We start from the raw sequence: 17605 nt of genomic DNA on the forward strand, positions 1-17605 counted from the left end.
ATCTCTGTATGTTCTAATACCTAAGCTACAGCTCAGCCTTCTCTGGTCCTTCATAAATACCTAGTAGTATCTTGCTGTGATTGCAAATACACACCAATCATTCTTGCATATACTCTGCAGATAAAATGGCTGTATTTGTTCAATAAGCAGCTTCCCCAGTTAATTCAGTAAAAGGAAATAAAAGCCCTTCTGCACATATTCTGGGTCTGCTCATTTTGCAGATCCTTTTAAACGCTACCAAACATGTCATTTTCCTACATTAAGCAAGCTCAGTCCACTTAGAAGAAATGGGAACAGCAGCCTACACCAAGATCACCCAAGAATAAATGCACATTCTGTATAAGGCTCCCTCCCTTTACTTTCTTGTGCAAGAATCATGATAAATTAAGGACTCCCACTCTAGGGATAAATGGCTTCCCTGCTTGCCGAACTCCCAATCACCTTCGGCATCCCATTCCAGGTTCTTTCTATTTAAAATTCTCTTAAGAGCCTATTGACAAAGACCAGGGCCTTGAGCCTCACAGGACGGGGCAGTGGCTTCAGCTGCTGGCTGAAGGAGTGCTGGTGGCTTTCCAAACACCAGTCCCAAATGCCACATCTGCATCCCTCATTATGCCAACAGTGCCATGTGGCCATATTTGTCCGTTTTCTGTAATTCAATTACCCAGTGAGCGCGTTCCCTTTGTCTGACACCAAAATCACCCAAGACACAACTGATCTTAAAACCAAAACACCCCAGTGTAGATTCCGATATGGGAGCGCGGTGATCAGCAACGCTTGCATTGATTCTGAAAATCAATGTGCACTGAAAATTTATGTGTATGAGACATTTTTCACGAACACTGAGGGCCTAGGAGCAATGGGTGATTAATTCTCACAGAGCTAATGCAGGGAAGGCTGTCACTAACTGAATTCATCAAAATGTTTACTGAGCAATGTAAAGATGACACACACTGATATAAAACTTGCAGCTTGATTTTTGAACCGCATATGGCACAAAGAGGTATACAAGTGGAAAAAAACCAGAAATTCAGTTAGCACTAATAGATGGCTTATTGGAAACCTTTATAGCATTTTTCAAAAGGACTGGACAGGTTTTATTTTAATAAGACAGTGAGGAGGAAGTGGTTCAAAAGATGTCATCAATCTTTTATTTAACTAAACACTGCCCTTCATTTTGAAGGAAATGATACAATTTCAAATCGGAACTTCCTTCTCAAGAAGTGGTATGAGAACGTAACATTGATTTAACATACATTCTTCAACAAAAATACAGTTTACACAATTCACGAGGAAATAAAATATACATAGAATTTACCATGTTAGTCAATGTAATTCTCCATAGGTCACAAGAATTATAGCTAAGAACAAAATATAGTGAATACTTGAACAAACCAGTCAAGTCTGTAGTTACTGTGATTAAAAAAAAAAATTTCACAAATAAAATGTAACTTTCCAAACAAAACCATTCGATGACCATGATCATAGATTTTATTCTAATTTATTTTTTTAAAAAATGGTTAGACAATCACATAATATCAAGAGTCTTTGACACAGTGGATTCCATTTTGTTAAGAAAAAAAAAATAGAAAACAAGTAGTCATTAATTTTTCTTCACTCTCCATAGCATATGTTGTATAAAAGTAAAGTTTTGCTTCCAAAAATATGTTTCCACGTGGTTGTCGTGTTGTCTAGTGGTGCTCTTAGGGCCAGAAGCACCGAAGACATGAGAAGGTTAACCACTGAAGTGTCATTTTTCATAAAAACTAAAAATTTCCTTAAAGGTCTTGTGTCAAGTCTTCTGCTATAGGCATTTTAGTACTATAAATTCATTTTAAATTACATGTGGAATAAAAGCTACAAAAGGTACAAGTTCTTTCGATACAAAAAGTTGTGTAGCGGACGTTGTGGGCTTCTTTGACATACACAAGCAGTCTCAATAAAATATTTGCTCAAATAAGAAAATAGAATTTGTTTCATTACTTTTAGTATTAGTATGTGTTCCAGTCCGGGGTCCTGCTTATCCCTGCCACAGCTTCTGAAGAATGTTAGAATCAAGATTTCTTTCAAAGAACATACATAATTCACAGTACAAAATAGTTGTAAAGTCTTATTCCCAAGGAGAAACAAAAATTATTAAATATATATATATATATTTTTTAAAGTGCCAGATGTAGCCATAGCCTGGACGCTGAAATCTCAGTTATCCGCAACACTGCCACCTTGAGGAAAGAGATGCGTTGAGGGACTCCCCTTTCTTGGAGCCTTCAAGGTTGGTTGGTGCTTTACTTCAGAGCCTTAGAGAGCCCTAAGAAACTTCCAATGGAATCATTCTTCGTATTACATACTTCACACCTCTGGTAGTCAGTAAAAATGCTTGCAGGACATGAGAAAGCAGTCTCTGGAGTGGATGGATTTCCTTTTCTAGTTCATTTTCAAAAACCTCTTCCCCGAGGCAGAATACTACGACTGGTGTGGATTTTACGAGTTCTTCCTTCAAGTGGAAACTTTCCACAAAAAACAGTTCCTTTGTGACAACAGACAGTCACTGCTGTACCTCCATGTGACCAATGACATTCACTTTCCAAAGGAGAGCAAAGGAGGTCGACAGAGAGAGAGGAGTGGAAAAGCTAGCTGGCTAGCCAGCCCAGAGCTGCTAGACAGTGCTGTTCTGTTCTTCTCCCCTCTTGCTGTCTGCACACTGGTCTTTCTTCAACTACCGTGTTAAGCATTAAAAAAAAAAACCCAAACCTGTTAGATATGTGAGGCTCTCCTAAACGTCTTTTACCTTGCTTGGCTTTTCCATGAACAAGAGAATATAAACACGAAGCTGGGAGATCATAACACATGAAAACTAGATCTACATTTCCCACAGGTGACTGACATCTCTCCAAAGTCCCAGACTAGGACTGCGTGTGGTTCATCTTTAGCAAAGGGATAGAACCTGCTTGGTGATCCTTGTGGGAACAGGGAACATAGCTAATGCTCCTAAAATTAAATTATTTCACATTGAGGTGCTATGACGGTCTAGGCTTTTAAAAATTATGGCATCAACTTCCAAGTTTGAAAAATGTATACAAGGAAATCCTTCAAGTCTTGTTGCCATGAGTTAGAAATCCCTAGGGAGAAGGCCCAAGGATGGCCACAGCTCTATAGGGTGTTCAAACAGGATTCCATTCCAGCTCTAAGAATTCCTTCACAAAAGGACTTGTTCAGTATCATCTAAAATGACTCCCAAGAGAAAGGAAAACTTCACTCAACTTTTGAGATGGCATTAGCAATGCCAATCTGCAGCAAAGCAGCACTGTGAAATCAAGGGCACGGGTCATCCAAGTGCTCACGTGAATACAAGAGACGGGCTGTGAAGATTTCTAGAAGCCCCACAGTACAGCAAACAGGATCAGCGGCAGATCCTTAGAGTAGGCGCCAGCCTGCTGCTGGCAGATCTCACAACCACCAACCTGTGCCTTAGGACTATCACCAGGTTCGGTGCTGACTACACCAAGTGGCATTTTATTTGTGATGGCTGTCACCCCCTTCATTGAGAAATCACTCTGTCGGGGTTTCTCCAAGGAACAAAGAGCCTGCTGCAACATAACAAGACTTCGCCTCTTGATTAAACTGCATCAGGTGTGGCTGGCAGAACACACACCTTATCACTGAATAAACCCAAGCCTAAGATTTTATCACCCGCAGAACAAAAGTGAGTGAGGGGGATGGGACCATGAGGAGACAAAAAACCCAAAACAAACAAACAAACAAACCAACAACAACAACAAAAAAAACCCCACCAAAAACCAACCCCCCCCCAAAAAAAAACCCCACAGGCCCACCACCAAAGCCTTACAGTTTACAAAAGGTTACCTTCACTGTTCAGGAAGGCGGTTACGTGATGAGTGGGAAATAAACTAATTTCTGCAGGGCAACCCCCATCTGACTGCTTCTGTAATGGATACTTTATGGGGTGGCACCAGCCAACCCCTGTGTGACCTGCGGATGAACACATCTGAGCAGGTTTAATTAGATCAGAGACACAAAGGGCTATTCCCTCCTTTGATAACGTGGCTCCAAGTGCCTACAAAAGCAGGCTAGAAACAAAGGCAGCATAACAGAATCATAATTGAATCCTTCCCCTAGCCGGCCCACGACAATGATTTACTTGGAACCTGGGAAGCGGTGGCTGGAGCAGGAGGGAGCCGGAGACTCCGCCAGAAGCCAGCTCCGGAAGATGAACTACCTGGGGGTGGGGAGGGGAGGTAGCAAAGTCTTTGTTTTGTAGCCCAAGTTTACACAACTATATATTACACTTCACAGGGGGCTGCTTGTGTGGCCCGTGGCTCCCAGACCCGGGCCTGGTCTCTTCGGACTTATACCGCAGGAATCCCCTGAAGTACCACGCCGCCTCCCACATCCCACACACACCCCTACGGGTGGGGGTAGCAGATCTGCGGCTCAGCGTGCAGGCAGGGCGCCGCCACAAACCCTCTCAGGCCTCAGTACAGGGCACCCTCCAAGCGCAGGGGAGGCCCAGGGGAAGCGGGGAGGAGGCAATGGCAGCCACTGGTCCTCCGAACTTTCCTCCACCCCCGAGTGTGTAAGAAGGGTAGATTTTGGACCCGGGTCCAGCAAGGCTTAAGTATCAGGCAAGTCCACCGTTTGGCCCACCTCAGAAAGGAAGACAGATCCAGCGGGGCGCGCAGGAAGTGCCCCCGGCCAAAGTGCTCCTACCTGCTCCCTCTTCCTCCTCTGTCCAAGATAACAAGCCCAAGCCACAGCTGGCAGCGCCCTTCGCCAACTCCCCTTTTTTCCAAATGGCGCAGGAGCCCAGATGGGGCCCGGAAGGTGCTGGAGGAGGGAGTGAGAGGAGGGGGAGGGGGCGGCGGCGGCTGGGAAAGGCTCCCTCTCAGGACTCTGCACTCAGCTCGCCCCTCAGTGCACCGCCGCCTCGCGGGCCTCGTCCTCCCGGCCGGGCGCAGGGGGGCGCCCGGGAGGCGGCGTAGTCCGCGCAGGGTCGCTGTCGCCCTCGTCCGGCTCCGCAGGGTGCAAGTGAGTGGCGAGCTCCTGCAGCACCGCCGCGCGCCCGATCTGGTCGTTGCGCCGCTTCTCCATGATCAGGTCCTCCAGGCTCTGAAACTCGAGCGTGTGGCTGCGCTGCGCCGAGAGCTGGATCTGCAGCCGGTAGGGCTGCTTGCCGATGCGCAGCTCGCCGCCAATCTTGAACTCGCGCTTGCCGTAGCGGCACCAGGCGGCGAAGCTCTCCGAGTTGCGCCAGCTCAGCTCGCGCTCCTTGGCGCCCACGTGTGCCAGCGCGTTCCGCACCACGGCGCCAGGGCTCAGCGGCTTGTAGCGGTACAGGTCGTTCACCACGCGGCCGCGCCGGCCCTGGCTCGCGTCGGTCAGGAAGCTGTTGCTCACCTCCAGCCGGTGCAAGTGCACCACCTGGAAGTTGCCCACGTATACAGCCCAGTGCGGGTACTGCGCCTGCGACACGAACTCCACCAGATCGCCAGGCCTGCACTTGTTGAGCAGGTTCTCGGGCGTGTAGGTGCTCAGCGCCGCGGAGCCCGGCGCGAAGCTCTTCTGGTAGATGCACTCGTCGCGGTAGAACACGGAACACTCCACCTCGTGCAGCCGCGGGTCATAGGGCTGTGGCGGCGGCAGCGGAGGCCCGTCCCCGCCGTCGGGCAAGCCTTCGCCGCCGCCACCATCCGGCCCCTGGGGCGGCGGCTGCGGCTCCACGTCCTCGTCGTCGTTGGAGAAGATGTAGGAGACCCCGATGCGGGGCCCGTCGTCCCGGTCCACGCCGGTCGGGTCGGCCGTGGGAACTTCCTTGTAACTTAGGTGGGTCAGTTTTTCCACCTGGTTACCCATCACGCTGCGGATACACGTTCACACAGCCGAGAGGGGAGAAAGCGAAACCACCACTAGGGTCATTGGCACGGGTCCCCGGACAGGGGTGGAGACCACCTGTTGGGAGAGGAAAGCAAGGAAGCCATGTAGGAGCCCCTCCATGAAAACGACGATTTCTTTAGAGAAGGAGGAAGGGCTGGGGGCCGAGCACCTGGAGCCATTTTACGGGGAAGCTCGGATGCGGTGAGCCTACCCTCATTTCTCCACCTCTAGGATCACGGTCGCCGGAGGCCAGGCAACTCTAGCTCTACCCCGCCCCCAGCACTTCACCTCGCCCGGGCAAACGCCCATTGCATCAGCAGCTCCTACCGCTTCCGCCCGCGCCCTACCTGCCAAGCCCAGGCAAGAGGGGGTAAAGAAGAGAAACTTTACTCCATGCCCCTTTTCTTAACCCTCCTTTCACCGCAGGGCCCTAACTTAGCCCCTGAGACGGCCCCCAAGCCTCCATCCTCGGGGAAACCGGCGAGGATCCTGCAGCTCTGCCCGGGCAGGTGAGCCACCCTACCTGGCTCACCTGCGGCGCTTTCTCCTCCGGTCTCGCCCGCCCCTCCCCCGCGCGCTCGATCGCCCTTTGGTTCGGGTTACCTGCGAAAACTCACCCGCAGAGAGGTGGAGGCCTTGGGGAATTGGCCCTCCCTCCCCCCAGCCGCACCTTGAGACTTCTAGGGTGAGTTTGCAGGTGTGGGATCCGCAATTCCTCCTCTCCAGGAGCGGGTGGCAGCGAGGCTGGGCAGGGGGGAGCGACGCATGTCTTGCCCCCACGGCTACGTAGCGCCCCAAGACTTGAAGGGGTGAGCAATGCCTGTTTACACCGCACCCCTCCCTCCTGCTGGGGCTGCTGCTCCCCCTCAACCTGCTCTCGGGGGAGGTGGGGTGCTAGAAGGCGGAGAAGGAAGCAGCCTAGCTGCCCAACGGCGGCAGCTCCAGCTCGGACACGGCGAGCAACAAGCGCCGGAGCGGGAGGGACGGGATTGTAGATCCGGCTCCGGGCTCCCCGGGCGGGAGCGCAGCCCCTGGCATTTAAAGAGACAGACGCTTGCTCCCAGAGACCAGGTCTTTCCCACACGGCGCATAGCCTCCGGGATCCCCGCCCCGCCCCGCCCACCCAGGCCGTGAGGCTCCGCCCAGGCCACGCCCCCGCGTCGGAGCGGGTTTAAATCCAGCTGGTAAGTAATCAATGGGCGGGCTGGCTGACGCTGTTCGCTAGTGTCTTCGCTGGCCGCTGGGAATCCCGCTTGCCTTTTTAGAGCAAGGGCTTGCTGTGGGGGTCTTCGCTGCTTGCTCAGTTCGTATTTTTCCGAGCTGACGGCTTTAAAGAGATATTGGAAGGCAGACGCCACCTGCCAGTGTAGAGATGAGAGAGGGAATAAGAGTTTTGGTGTTTGTTGTGTTTCCCCTTGGCCTCTTCTTTCCCAGAGACCTGGAGAGAGAGGAGTAGTCATTAGATAGCAAACAGACGTTTGCTTCTTTCTTTTCTTTCCTAGAATGTATTTCTTGCTAAAGGTCACAGAAAAGAATTTTTTACTGGGGCAGCTCGAGAAGCGTTTCAGTTTAGAGTTGTTTCTAGAATGAGTGCTGTGAAACTTTCCGGTTGGGAAAAAAGTTCACAGAAAGGAAACAGTATAAAACAGAACGAAGACTTAGTTGCTGGCTTGCTTCCAGGCCCTGCGCTGTATTTTATTACATGTCCCTGGAAGTTAGCACAAAGTAGATTTCATAACCTCTGTTGTTTTGAGAGTTACCAGGTCATCCATCCAGTAGTTAGAGAAAGCATTTGCTCTAGTTGTTTTTCTTGGGGGTAGGGGATGTAGGAAATGTCTAATTGCCCTTAAATTAAGAACAAATTAGCAGAGGCCCCCGGTGGATGTATTTCCTTCTTGCTAACTTACAGAAGGAAGTGACAGGAGAGGAGTATTGCCTATTAACCTCCACCACAAGGGGACACTTGCTTCCCCATGCTGATTTTGCTTTTGTTTTTTTGGTATTTGTGTGTGTGTGTTTTGTTTTTCCTTTTGTTCCCTACCTAAGATGCAGGTTACTGAAGTGTTCTTTGTCTTTCAAAAAAATAATAGATTGGAGTGGGGGTGGAGCATTGTTAATAGACAAGCTTAGGCATTCACTGGAACACCGGACTAATTCGTAGTGGAATTAAGAATGCAACTTAAGACCTCTTCTACTCTGTTTTCTATCACTGTTTCTTTTAACTAAATTTTTCCAGGTAACACTATTATTTATTCAGTATGCATACCAACCAGTGGAAACAGGAATATACTAACACTACTGCGATCCTTTTTAGTTTGAGAGAGAAAAAAAAAAATCAATCTACTTAGGTACTTTTGAGCCCAAACAATCAATATTGGCGGGGCTGTGATGGAAGTTAGTCCTTCGGCAAGTCTAAGATCACAGTATAAGTTAGGCCAAAAAGAGACTTCTGTGTGCCTGCTGTGCAGATAAATTAAAATATTTTCTGAACAGCCTCAGGCATGTACTCTGAGGTGCTGCTGTTACTTGAATGCTTTGTGTCACCATCATGTGAGCTCATGGAGGTTCCATTTTGCAGGCAGGAGTTAGGCTTACAGAGGCCATGGCGAGTCATCTCATGTCTTAGCCTGAGAAACCTCTGCTAGGGTCAGCAACCTAGGCCGCTTTGCCCCAGCTGGTACTGGGCAGGTTGGCTGGGGATAGGACAACCCACAGGACACGGAGGTAGGACAGTTTGCTTCCAGCACTCTGGGACAGAGATCAAATGAGTAGGAAGCAAAACCTGGTTGTCTAGGTGCCTGTCCCCTTGTCTTGAGGAGCTGCGTTCAGGTCTGTGATCATGGCTCAACAGCATTTCTTGAGCAAACAGAAAGTCTCAGAGGAAACAGGTTCTGAGTCATTTTTATATCCCAGTGCTTGGTAGTTAGTAAGTGTTCAATAAGTGCTTGATGGAGGCCTTAGCAGAATTCCTGGCCATCTTGATAGCCTGTCTCCTGGGTAGCTTCTTCGGTTAATTCCTGATTAGGGCCCACCCTCCATCTGGTCATGTAAGGCTCTTGGTCAGAGGTTATATAAGGGCTCCCAAACATTCTTTGCTCATCTCAAATAATTGTTTAATGAATTTAAAGTTAAATTAGCTGTCAACAATCTCGAGACTTGGGAAATCTCATGTTTAGATTTCCAACTTTAGTTGAAAAAGCTAACTATGTAAGCCCATTAGGCCCACATTCCGTGATGGCAACAAAGAGCTAGAACTAAGCGATCGCTGCCTTGGATAAAGGATGTAGTCTCCAGCTGGCCCCCATGCCATCCTCAGCTACCATAGTTCCTTGGCTGGCCTGGGGAACCTCTGTGTTGGCCGTCTCTGCCATTCAAGTTCTATACTACACATTGTATCACTTGATTATATATAATTCAGCACTTGATCGTATACCATCTGGTATTATTCTTTAATTCACGTATTTAAAATGTCTTTTCTAGAGAGAGCTTGATTCAAAACATATTTCTTGAAGACGTACTAGGTACCTACTTGTCTTACACGCCACACACTCATTCTACAAATTTAACAGGCAGCATGCTAGGTTTTATCGGTTTTATATGTCTCCATGGGGCTCAGTGTAGTGGAGGAGACAGAGAAAGGATAGACTTCTTAGGACAGCATGACATGTTCTGAAGGAAGGGGAGGTCGAGGGTGCCTAGGGGAGGTTCCAAGGCATGTGGGCACAAGTGAATTCCAAAATGCCTGCCATCAGGGGTGTTGGACTGGTGAGGGTGACACAACTCTAGAATAATAACGACAACTACCAGTGAGCACTTGATTCTATTATTCTGTTCTCTTTAGAGAGGCTAGGTGACTTCTCCCAGCTGGCAAGTGGGGCAATCTCACAGGTCCCCTTGACTTTAAGGCTTATGCTCACAACCACTTTGTTTTAAGTAGAGATAAACACGTTCTTTAAGATTTAGCAAATGCTTGAGTCTTGCTGCTTTTCCTGGACTCCAGAGATAAAACCAAGAACACAGTAGACAAAGTCCTTTCTCTTACAGCATTTATATGTTGATCGGAAGAGAAGTGGCAAATAAGTCAATGAAGAAGAATAAGGGCCATGAAGAAATTAAAATAGGGTAATGGTATTAACTGTGGCTATTGCGGGGGGGGGGGCAGTGGGCCTACTTTGGGTAGGGTGGCCAGAGATGGAATCCCGAGAAAGAGAAACTTGAGCTGGCACTGGGATGAGCTGGTCTTGGCATTCCCTCCGCATTTCCAACCACAGTGGGAAGGAATTGGGATGTTTAGGAAAAGGAAGGGAGCCAGTGAGCAAGGGGTTGGGGTGGGAGGTGCAGTCAGAAAGGTAGGAGGCTTTGAGGTTTGAAGGGCCTCAGGCTGGCTGCCCTCAGAAAATGGACTGACAGGGATGGGAGAGGAAGCAGGTCTGGTAGAAGGCCAAGCTGTGGAAGGGAAGGCATTCAGCACAGATGGAGCCTGGCAGACAAAGGAGGAAGGCCATGAAGGCACCATCCCTAAGAGCAGCCGCTTTAGGCTGAGATTGGGATTCTAAGCCACACTGTCGCTTCATCCCCCCAGCCCGGCAGTGACCCAAGTGTCACATCCCACACACCTCCTCGGAGGAGACGCTCAATAAAAGCAAGCTGTGTGGAATGCCAGTTAGTCAGTCTCACAGTCTTCCTGTCCAAAGCAGTGGGGAATAATCGAGAATTGACATTTCTACCTGACAAGGCACCGGCCCTGACTCTGCAGGTGTAGTCGGTGGAATGGCTCACTCCAAGAATGTACAACACAGGACCACGAGGGCAGAATGATCCGATTAGGCAATCTGGAACTCGGCCTGTTCCCTGGGCTGGGCCCCAGGCAGATAGCTGAGTGAATTTGCTGGAAAACAGGTTCTTCCACACCTCCTTATATTGGGAAACTCCCAGATTTACCTGCGCCTGTTCCCCACTGCGGGGGGGGGGGGGGGGGGGGGGGGGGTGAANGGTTGTTGAAACCATAAGAGGTAAGCAGTAGCAGAATGGAAACTAGTGACATGAGCTGGTATCCTGTTTGCCAGGTGCATGACCTTGGAGCCTCTCTTCTCCAGTTGGTCTCCTTCCCCAGTCTCTACAGTGGGGGCTGCGGATACTCCTTGTCTCACTTGTGAATCCTCCCCTGAGACAGCTTACGTGGAAGCACCCTCTAAACCCTAAAGCCTGTGGAGATGCCAGGCATTATTTGCACAGCGGGTAAGAGCCAGATGATGATTTTAACATGGGGAGGAAAAGGAGAGCCATTTGTTGTGGGCCTGCTCTTACTAAATTTCCATTCCAATCCTGTTCTGTACATTTCCCAGATAAGCACCCAAAGTCCTAGGGATAGGAATCTTGCTGACTGTAAGTGGGAGAAGCTGGATTCAAATCCAAATCTGGCTGGCTGGTTCCAAGTCTACTTTTCCTGCTGCATCAAGCAGCCTCAGGGACAGCAGCATAGATATTCTTGCAGACATCGGCCAGTCCGAGGACCAGGGGTCTTGTGTGTCTTCTGGATGTAGACTGACCAGCTTGTCCTGGTTTGCCTGGGACTATCCCGATTTCAGCATGTCCTAGGCAAACTGGGACAGTTGGCTGCCCTACCTGGGTCCTTCCCCGTCCTGGTCATTGCCCTGCCTGGAGTGTTGCTGGAAGTGGAGTAGGGATAGGAGAGGGGAGCAAGGTGAGTCAGGTGTTTTAGTCCAGACTCACTCTCACAAAGGGCTCCCATCTCTAGGTGAGGTTATAGACACAGCAGTAACTGGATAAGCAAGGCCGTCTAGTAAAAAAGGCAACAAATAATCTGCTTTGGGCATGAATTCTTTTTTCTGTCTCTTTTTTTAATCAGATGCTTGACAGGAGGTGAGGACTGGGCCTCTCTCTCCTCTGTGAGCTGGTGGCCTGCAGCTGCTCTCCCCACCCTCTCAGTCTGGCTTGTCTTGGGCTTTAAAACCTGCATAAAGAGTTTTGCACTTTAACTGAATTATTCCTTGACCTTCAGATTAAGGAAGGAATCACAGAGGCTGCTGAGTGGTATCCTTTTCCTCGGCTTCTGGCTTCTGTATTTGACTTGCTCCCCCCCCCACCCCCCGCAGATAACCAGCGCAGGCTGCCCTCAAGCAGGCTGGGCCAGAGCTGGGTGCCCTGTGGGTGGGCACGGCGAGGACGTGCCCTGAGAAGGGGTCTGGGGCTAGAATGCCAACACAAAACCATTAGCTCTCCATCCACTCACCCTGTGGCTAACCCGTGAGGCCGCTTTTACTCCTTTTCTGGAAGAGGGCTCACCAGTGGGAAAACGCTGAGGCCTGTCCCTTCCAGATCCTTGCTGTCGCGGAAGGCCCCTGACAAGGTACTGTTGATGTTGAGCCGGAGAGTTTGATTTGTGCTCGGGAGTCGGAGCTTGTAGCTGGGCTCCTGCAGAAGCCTCATGAAAGATGCATTTCACCAGGCGGTTCCAGGGGAGAGACCGGCTTCAATTACAGCTCTATAAATCCAAATATTGGCATATCTGCAAATCTAAATGTAGAGATTTCAAAAAAAGTCTAAATTCTAAGAATCTTATTTTGCACTTCTTGTGCAAAAAAGGGGAGGATGAGATATTTAGAGAGGAGACAGGGCTGTCAATAATGAGTGAAGCTTCAGCACAGCAAACCCAATGTCCTTTTCTTTCCTTGGGCTTTCTTCATGCTTCCGGGGAAGAAGAGCTGAAATGAGGGAGGAAGACTGCATTTGTTCAGCATGGCTTTCTGCAGGACAGATTAGGGGGCCCACCCACCCAGGTTTTGGGGCATAGGGCTCAACAAATCTGGTTGGTCGTTTTCGATCTGCTTTCCCCAAGGGAACTTCATGGGGTGCTTACCCCACTATAGTCTGTTCACAACCCAGCAGCCCCTAGCAATCCCATGAGACTATGAGCCAAGTCAGGTCACTGCTTTGCTCAAATCCCTCCTGTGGCTCCCCCCTCTCTCTTGGGGAAGGGCCCAAATCCTAAAATGGCCCCCAAAGCCCTGGCTTGTCTTCCACATTCCTCTCTGACACCCCCTCACTCACACCTCCAGATACACTGGCCCCTTGCTTCTCTCTCACATTGAAGAGAAGACATTTGCTGTTCCTTCTGCCTGGAACACTTTTCCACCAGATAACTTCATGGTGTGCTTGCTAAGTCTTGACTCATATGATCGCTTCCTGGTGAGCCTTCCCTGGCAACACTCTTTAAAATTCCAAATGTCTTCCCACACATACTCCTTATTCTTCTTCCCTGCTCAATTTCTCTATCACTTATTCAACTCACTTATCACACGTTAGGATTCTATATTATTTTGTTTATTACCTTTCCTAATTCAAGTATAAGCTATGAAGTCAGGGATTCTTGTTTTGTTCGTGGAGGTAACCCTAGCTCCTAGAACAGTGTTTGACACATGCTAGGGTTATTCTTAATTTAGAGATGAGCAATTTACTGTAATAATTTACTAAATGCCTGCGGTGTGCCAGGCGCTATCCTAGAGAGGTGAATTTCAGAGGGGTTAAGAAGTTGAGGCCAGGTTAACACAGCTAAAGTCACCAAGAAATTACAGCTGTCCCCTGTTCAACATGGTAGCCACTAGTTCTATGGTTCTATGCGGCTGTCGAGCACCTGAAATGTAACTGGTCTGAAATGACATGTGTCGTAAATGTAAAATGCTCACTAGTTTTACAATATGGTACCGAAGAGTAAAATACCTTACTTATTTTTTCCAAGTGATTACACGTTGAAATTGTAATATCTTAGATCTCTTGGGTTAAAAGGTAATTTTACAGAGCCAGGACACCCACCATTAACGTTACCGAGCATGTTTGGCTCCCTCCCAAAGAAGCGACGTTCGGAGAGGCATTTGGGTATTCTTAGAAGACATGCTTATAAACAGTACAAGTTGACCTAATAATTATATTTCTCTTTGTCAGTCAGCAAGAGAGGCGGGGGCCTGGCTTTATGCTTCAGACTCTGTGAACTAAGTCCCCCCACTTTCCATGGGTTGGCAGAGTTGGGTTTCTGAGTCTTCGAGCTTAAGGATTACACTCAGATGATGAAGAATTCATGGAAGTGGTAATAAACAAATAAGAAAGTAGCAGCTCACATCAGTAAAGTGCTTACTATAAATAGCACCATTCTAAGAGCTTTATGTGTATTCACTCATTTAAACCTCACCTATGAGCGAGGCATTATTATCACTATCCTCAAGGATCTTACCCGTGACAACACAGCTAGTGATTTGCAGAGTCGAGAATCAGACACAAGACAGTGCCACAGAGTAGGGGTAACCTCCAGCCACCCAGCTGGCCCAGACAGTAACCAATATGGCTGAGTTCCTTTGTCTTCATACTCCACATTCCTTCCATCTTTGCATTCATTCATGAATCTGACTCCTCACCACCCTTCTGGCCTCATATCTTCCCAGTTTCCCAGTTGTCCATTCTGTATGGCCCAGTCACATCAGTCCTTGGTTTCCTGTCCACACCAAGCTTGTGATTACCTCAGACCTTGACATGTCCATTTCCTGGGCCTGGAATGTTCTGGAATTCCACTCTTCACAAAGCTAAATCCTCTGTGTCATTTATGCCTCCAATTAAGTCAAGTCCTGAGAGGGGGTTTTGCTAACGAGCTTGTCACCCACCTCACCCTTCCTCAGCCCATTTGTTTCCTACAAAACACTTATCACAATAGTGCTTGTATTTGCTTCTTTCGTCATTGCCTGTGTCTCAAGGAGGCCAGGCTGATGTGTTACTGTTGCACCCCCATTGTCCAGTGTAGTGTCCTATACACAGTAGATGCTTAATGATTTTGTGCTGAGTAAACAAACCCTTCTTTGGATTAGCCTGATAGTCTCATTTTGTGTGGCTCAGGAGAAGTGTTTCTTCGAAAAAATGATTTTGACTTTCAAGGATGTGTTCAGTTTGCAAAACTAAGGTGTGAAGTGGAACTGGAAAGAAGCTGATGGAGTAAAGTGGGTCAAGAGGGAGAAATAGAAAAGAAAAAAAAAAAGGAAGTCAATAAGATCTATTAAGGAGAACAGATACCAAAAAAGGATTTTGCTAAAGTTCATGGTATTGGGGGTTGATTGCCAGTTGAGTGGATGAGTTATCCAATGAGACTGCAGGAGCAAAGGATGGGATGGAGTTCTCCCTCTACATGGGGAGGACTTACCTGTGGGCTAGCCCTGCCCTGGACTCTGTGGCTGGGGCTGAAAGTGTACCACTGTGCATGATAGTCAGTTGCTGTGCCTGCCAGTCCCATTCCAGATATCCTTACTGAATGCCTACTTTGTGCCATCCATCATTCTCCCTTGCTATGCAGAGGGACCAAAACCTGATCCTTGCCCTCTGGGTGCTCAGGGCTCCTTCTCACCAACTAGCATCTACTGAACAGCTTAGGAGATGTTCAGTAAGTATTTTTCAGTAATGGATAAATGAACGCATAGAATTAAGCCTTTGTCTTCAGAGTCCTAAAAGCACTTGGGGATGCCAGACAAGGGATATTTAGAGACTGAGCCAAAAGGATAAGTGTATAAGCTATGTTTACTGAGCTTTTGCAAATTGGAGAAGCTATAATCACTCCGTACATAGCTTTTGCAGGGGAGGAAGCAAATAATTTTGCTCTGTCTTAGGTTCATTGGCTGGGGTCCTCAAATTAGACTAGCAAATGACAGATTAACAAGAGAAAAACAAATAAAAGCTTATTAACGTGTGCATCACACACATACATAGGAGCCCTCTGTGATGAGTAGATCAAAAGGGTGGTTGGAACTTGGGCTTATATAGTATTTTAGCAAAGTATGCTAATTTTGTAGAGAAGTGACAAGACAAAGGACTTTGAACTTCCAGGGAAAGCAAATTGTGGGAAGGCAAATATATGGGGAAACTAATGGTAAACTAATGGAATTTTCTCTATGCCATCTTATCTCCAATGGTACAGGAAGTGGGGAAGGGGGACACCCTAACAAGAGGAATTTATGCTCTGTCTTCAGGCAGAGGGGGGAGGGCAGAGAGCTTTTCTTATATTTGCTTCTTCTCAGTTGCCTTCAACTCAAATTAATCCTTGTGCCAAAGCGACACCTTTTGGGGTAGCATATTAGGCTACTCTTTACTGTGAACCAGCAAAAAAAAATGAGGTCTTGTCTCTAAGAGATAGCAGGAGAATTCATTCTGTGCCAGGTACCGTGCTAACTGTTTGTAATCATTACCTGGTTAACGCTTCTTAAAACCTCACAGGGCAGGTTCTATCATGATTCTAATACCCATGGTAGCTGGGGAGAGTGAACCATCTCAAGTGGCAAATCAGCCAACCAACAGGATATGGACCCAGACAGGTCTGAATGCAAGCCCCACTGGACAGGGGACTCTGGTACGTCTGTCAGCCACTGATTGTCCCACTGACACGACCAACAACAGGGAGGAGCATTCTTGGTAAGGCAAAGTGCAGCCATTAACTGTTTCTTTCTCCTCCTCTAAGTCGGGCATGCTTCCACCGGAGCATCTAGCTCAAGGGTTTCAGACCAGTGTCTTAGACTTTAGCATATCCATACTGATTTCAGTAACAGACTGATAGAAGTGGCCCCACTGGGGAAAGGAACCTGAACTTTCTATATCCAAATAGCCCAGGGAGAGGGAAAACCAAACAACCTGGGGACCCTGACTAATTTGACAAATGAATGTATTACTGTGGGAGGGTCTGAGTCATTAGAGCTTTGGGGACATGCCAACTATGATAAATAAATTGGATTTCAGTGTGCCCTACCAAATCACTACATCCCTGCAGGCACTTAAACACCACACCAAACCTGAGCCTGAAGAACTCTGCTATTTTGGCAAGGTCTGAAACATTCCCATTCCCACCTGCCAAATTTCCCTCACCTACTGATTTACAAATTCCTGCCCCAAGTAGTCGGGGACTTGATCAACATTGACCAATACTGTACTTGGCCCCTTTCCTTCCATTATCCACAAACCCCAGAGGCTCTTGCCTCCTGGGTCATTATGTAAATGAGTTACAGGCAGAATCTAACAACCATTAACTAGAACACTCCACCTTGACCATCTCTAGTTAGCTGGATTTCTGCTTAACTGAAGGTTAAATAAAACCTCTCTTGTTTTATTCCTTTTTATTGAAAATCTTTCTAAACCGTGTTAGTTCACCTACCTGCCTAAGTTTCTGGAGCAGAACGAAAATAATTTCATTTTTGCTTGATGATCAGACATCTTGCAGTGCCTTGGGGCACTGTTCTTGCCTACTGGTTAGGATTAAAATTTCACTTTTGTTGCAGACTGTTGTGAGAAATTGGGTGCCAACTGTTCTAAGTTGAAAAGAAATTAATTTAATTTTGTTGAGAGAAACGCAGCATCTCGCCCTCCCAGTGCCTAACAGAGTGTCATGTACATTTTCTCAAAAATGCTGATGGAGTCAATGAATGCCTGATATTGAATTTATTTCTTGCATTCCCCCCCCCAATAATTGTATCTGCTGTTTATTGATTGCTAGTGATCTTTCCAGGTGTTGTGCTAAGCCCCGTGCAAGCTTTATGGCATTTCATCCCTTGTTGCCATGCAGTGGGGGGGCTTTATTCTACAGATGAAGAAAAGGAGCCTCAGAGAGGCTGAGACTTGGCAGGGGTTCCCAAACCAGGAAGGGACAGAACAGAATTCACATTACTTGAGAGGT

At 47.8% G+C, this 17605-nt stretch overlaps 1 protein-coding gene across 3 annotated transcripts; it reads right to left on the reverse strand.

Moving 5' to 3' along the window:
- Positions 1 to 1094: 1094 nt before the first annotated feature.
- LRATD2 (LRAT domain containing 2) lies at positions 1095 to 6954 on the reverse strand. Of its 3 annotated transcripts, none has more exons than XM_019801261.2 (2): positions 6563 to 6954; positions 1095 to 5967 (listed from the first exon to the last, which is right to left on the reverse strand). In XM_019801261.2, exon 2 carries the CDS (start codon positions 5869 to 5871, stop codon positions 4930 to 4932), a length of 942 nt encoding a protein of 313 aa, XP_019656820.2. In that variant the 5' UTR covers positions 5872 to 5967; positions 6563 to 6954; the 3' UTR covers positions 1095 to 4929. The 3 variants fall into 3 exon arrangements, with proteins under 3 accessions (XP_019656820.2, XP_034524500.1, XP_034524501.1); XM_034668609.1 differs by having other exon boundaries at positions 6510 to 6954; XM_034668610.1 differs by having other exon boundaries at positions 6496 to 6954.
- Positions 6955 to 17605: the final 10651 nt, after the last annotated feature.

This window comes from Ailuropoda melanoleuca, chromosome 9, assembly GCF_002007445.2.
Source record: "Ailuropoda melanoleuca isolate Jingjing chromosome 9, ASM200744v2, whole genome shotgun sequence".
NCBI lineage: Eukaryota > Metazoa > Chordata > Mammalia > Carnivora > Ursidae > Ailuropoda > Ailuropoda melanoleuca.

Excerpts from the sequence above, each read along its gene's own strand:
- LRATD2 (XM_019801261.2), bottom strand. The coding sequence starts at position 5,871 with ATGGGTAACCAGGTGGAAAAACTGACCCACCTAAGTTACAAGGAAGTT.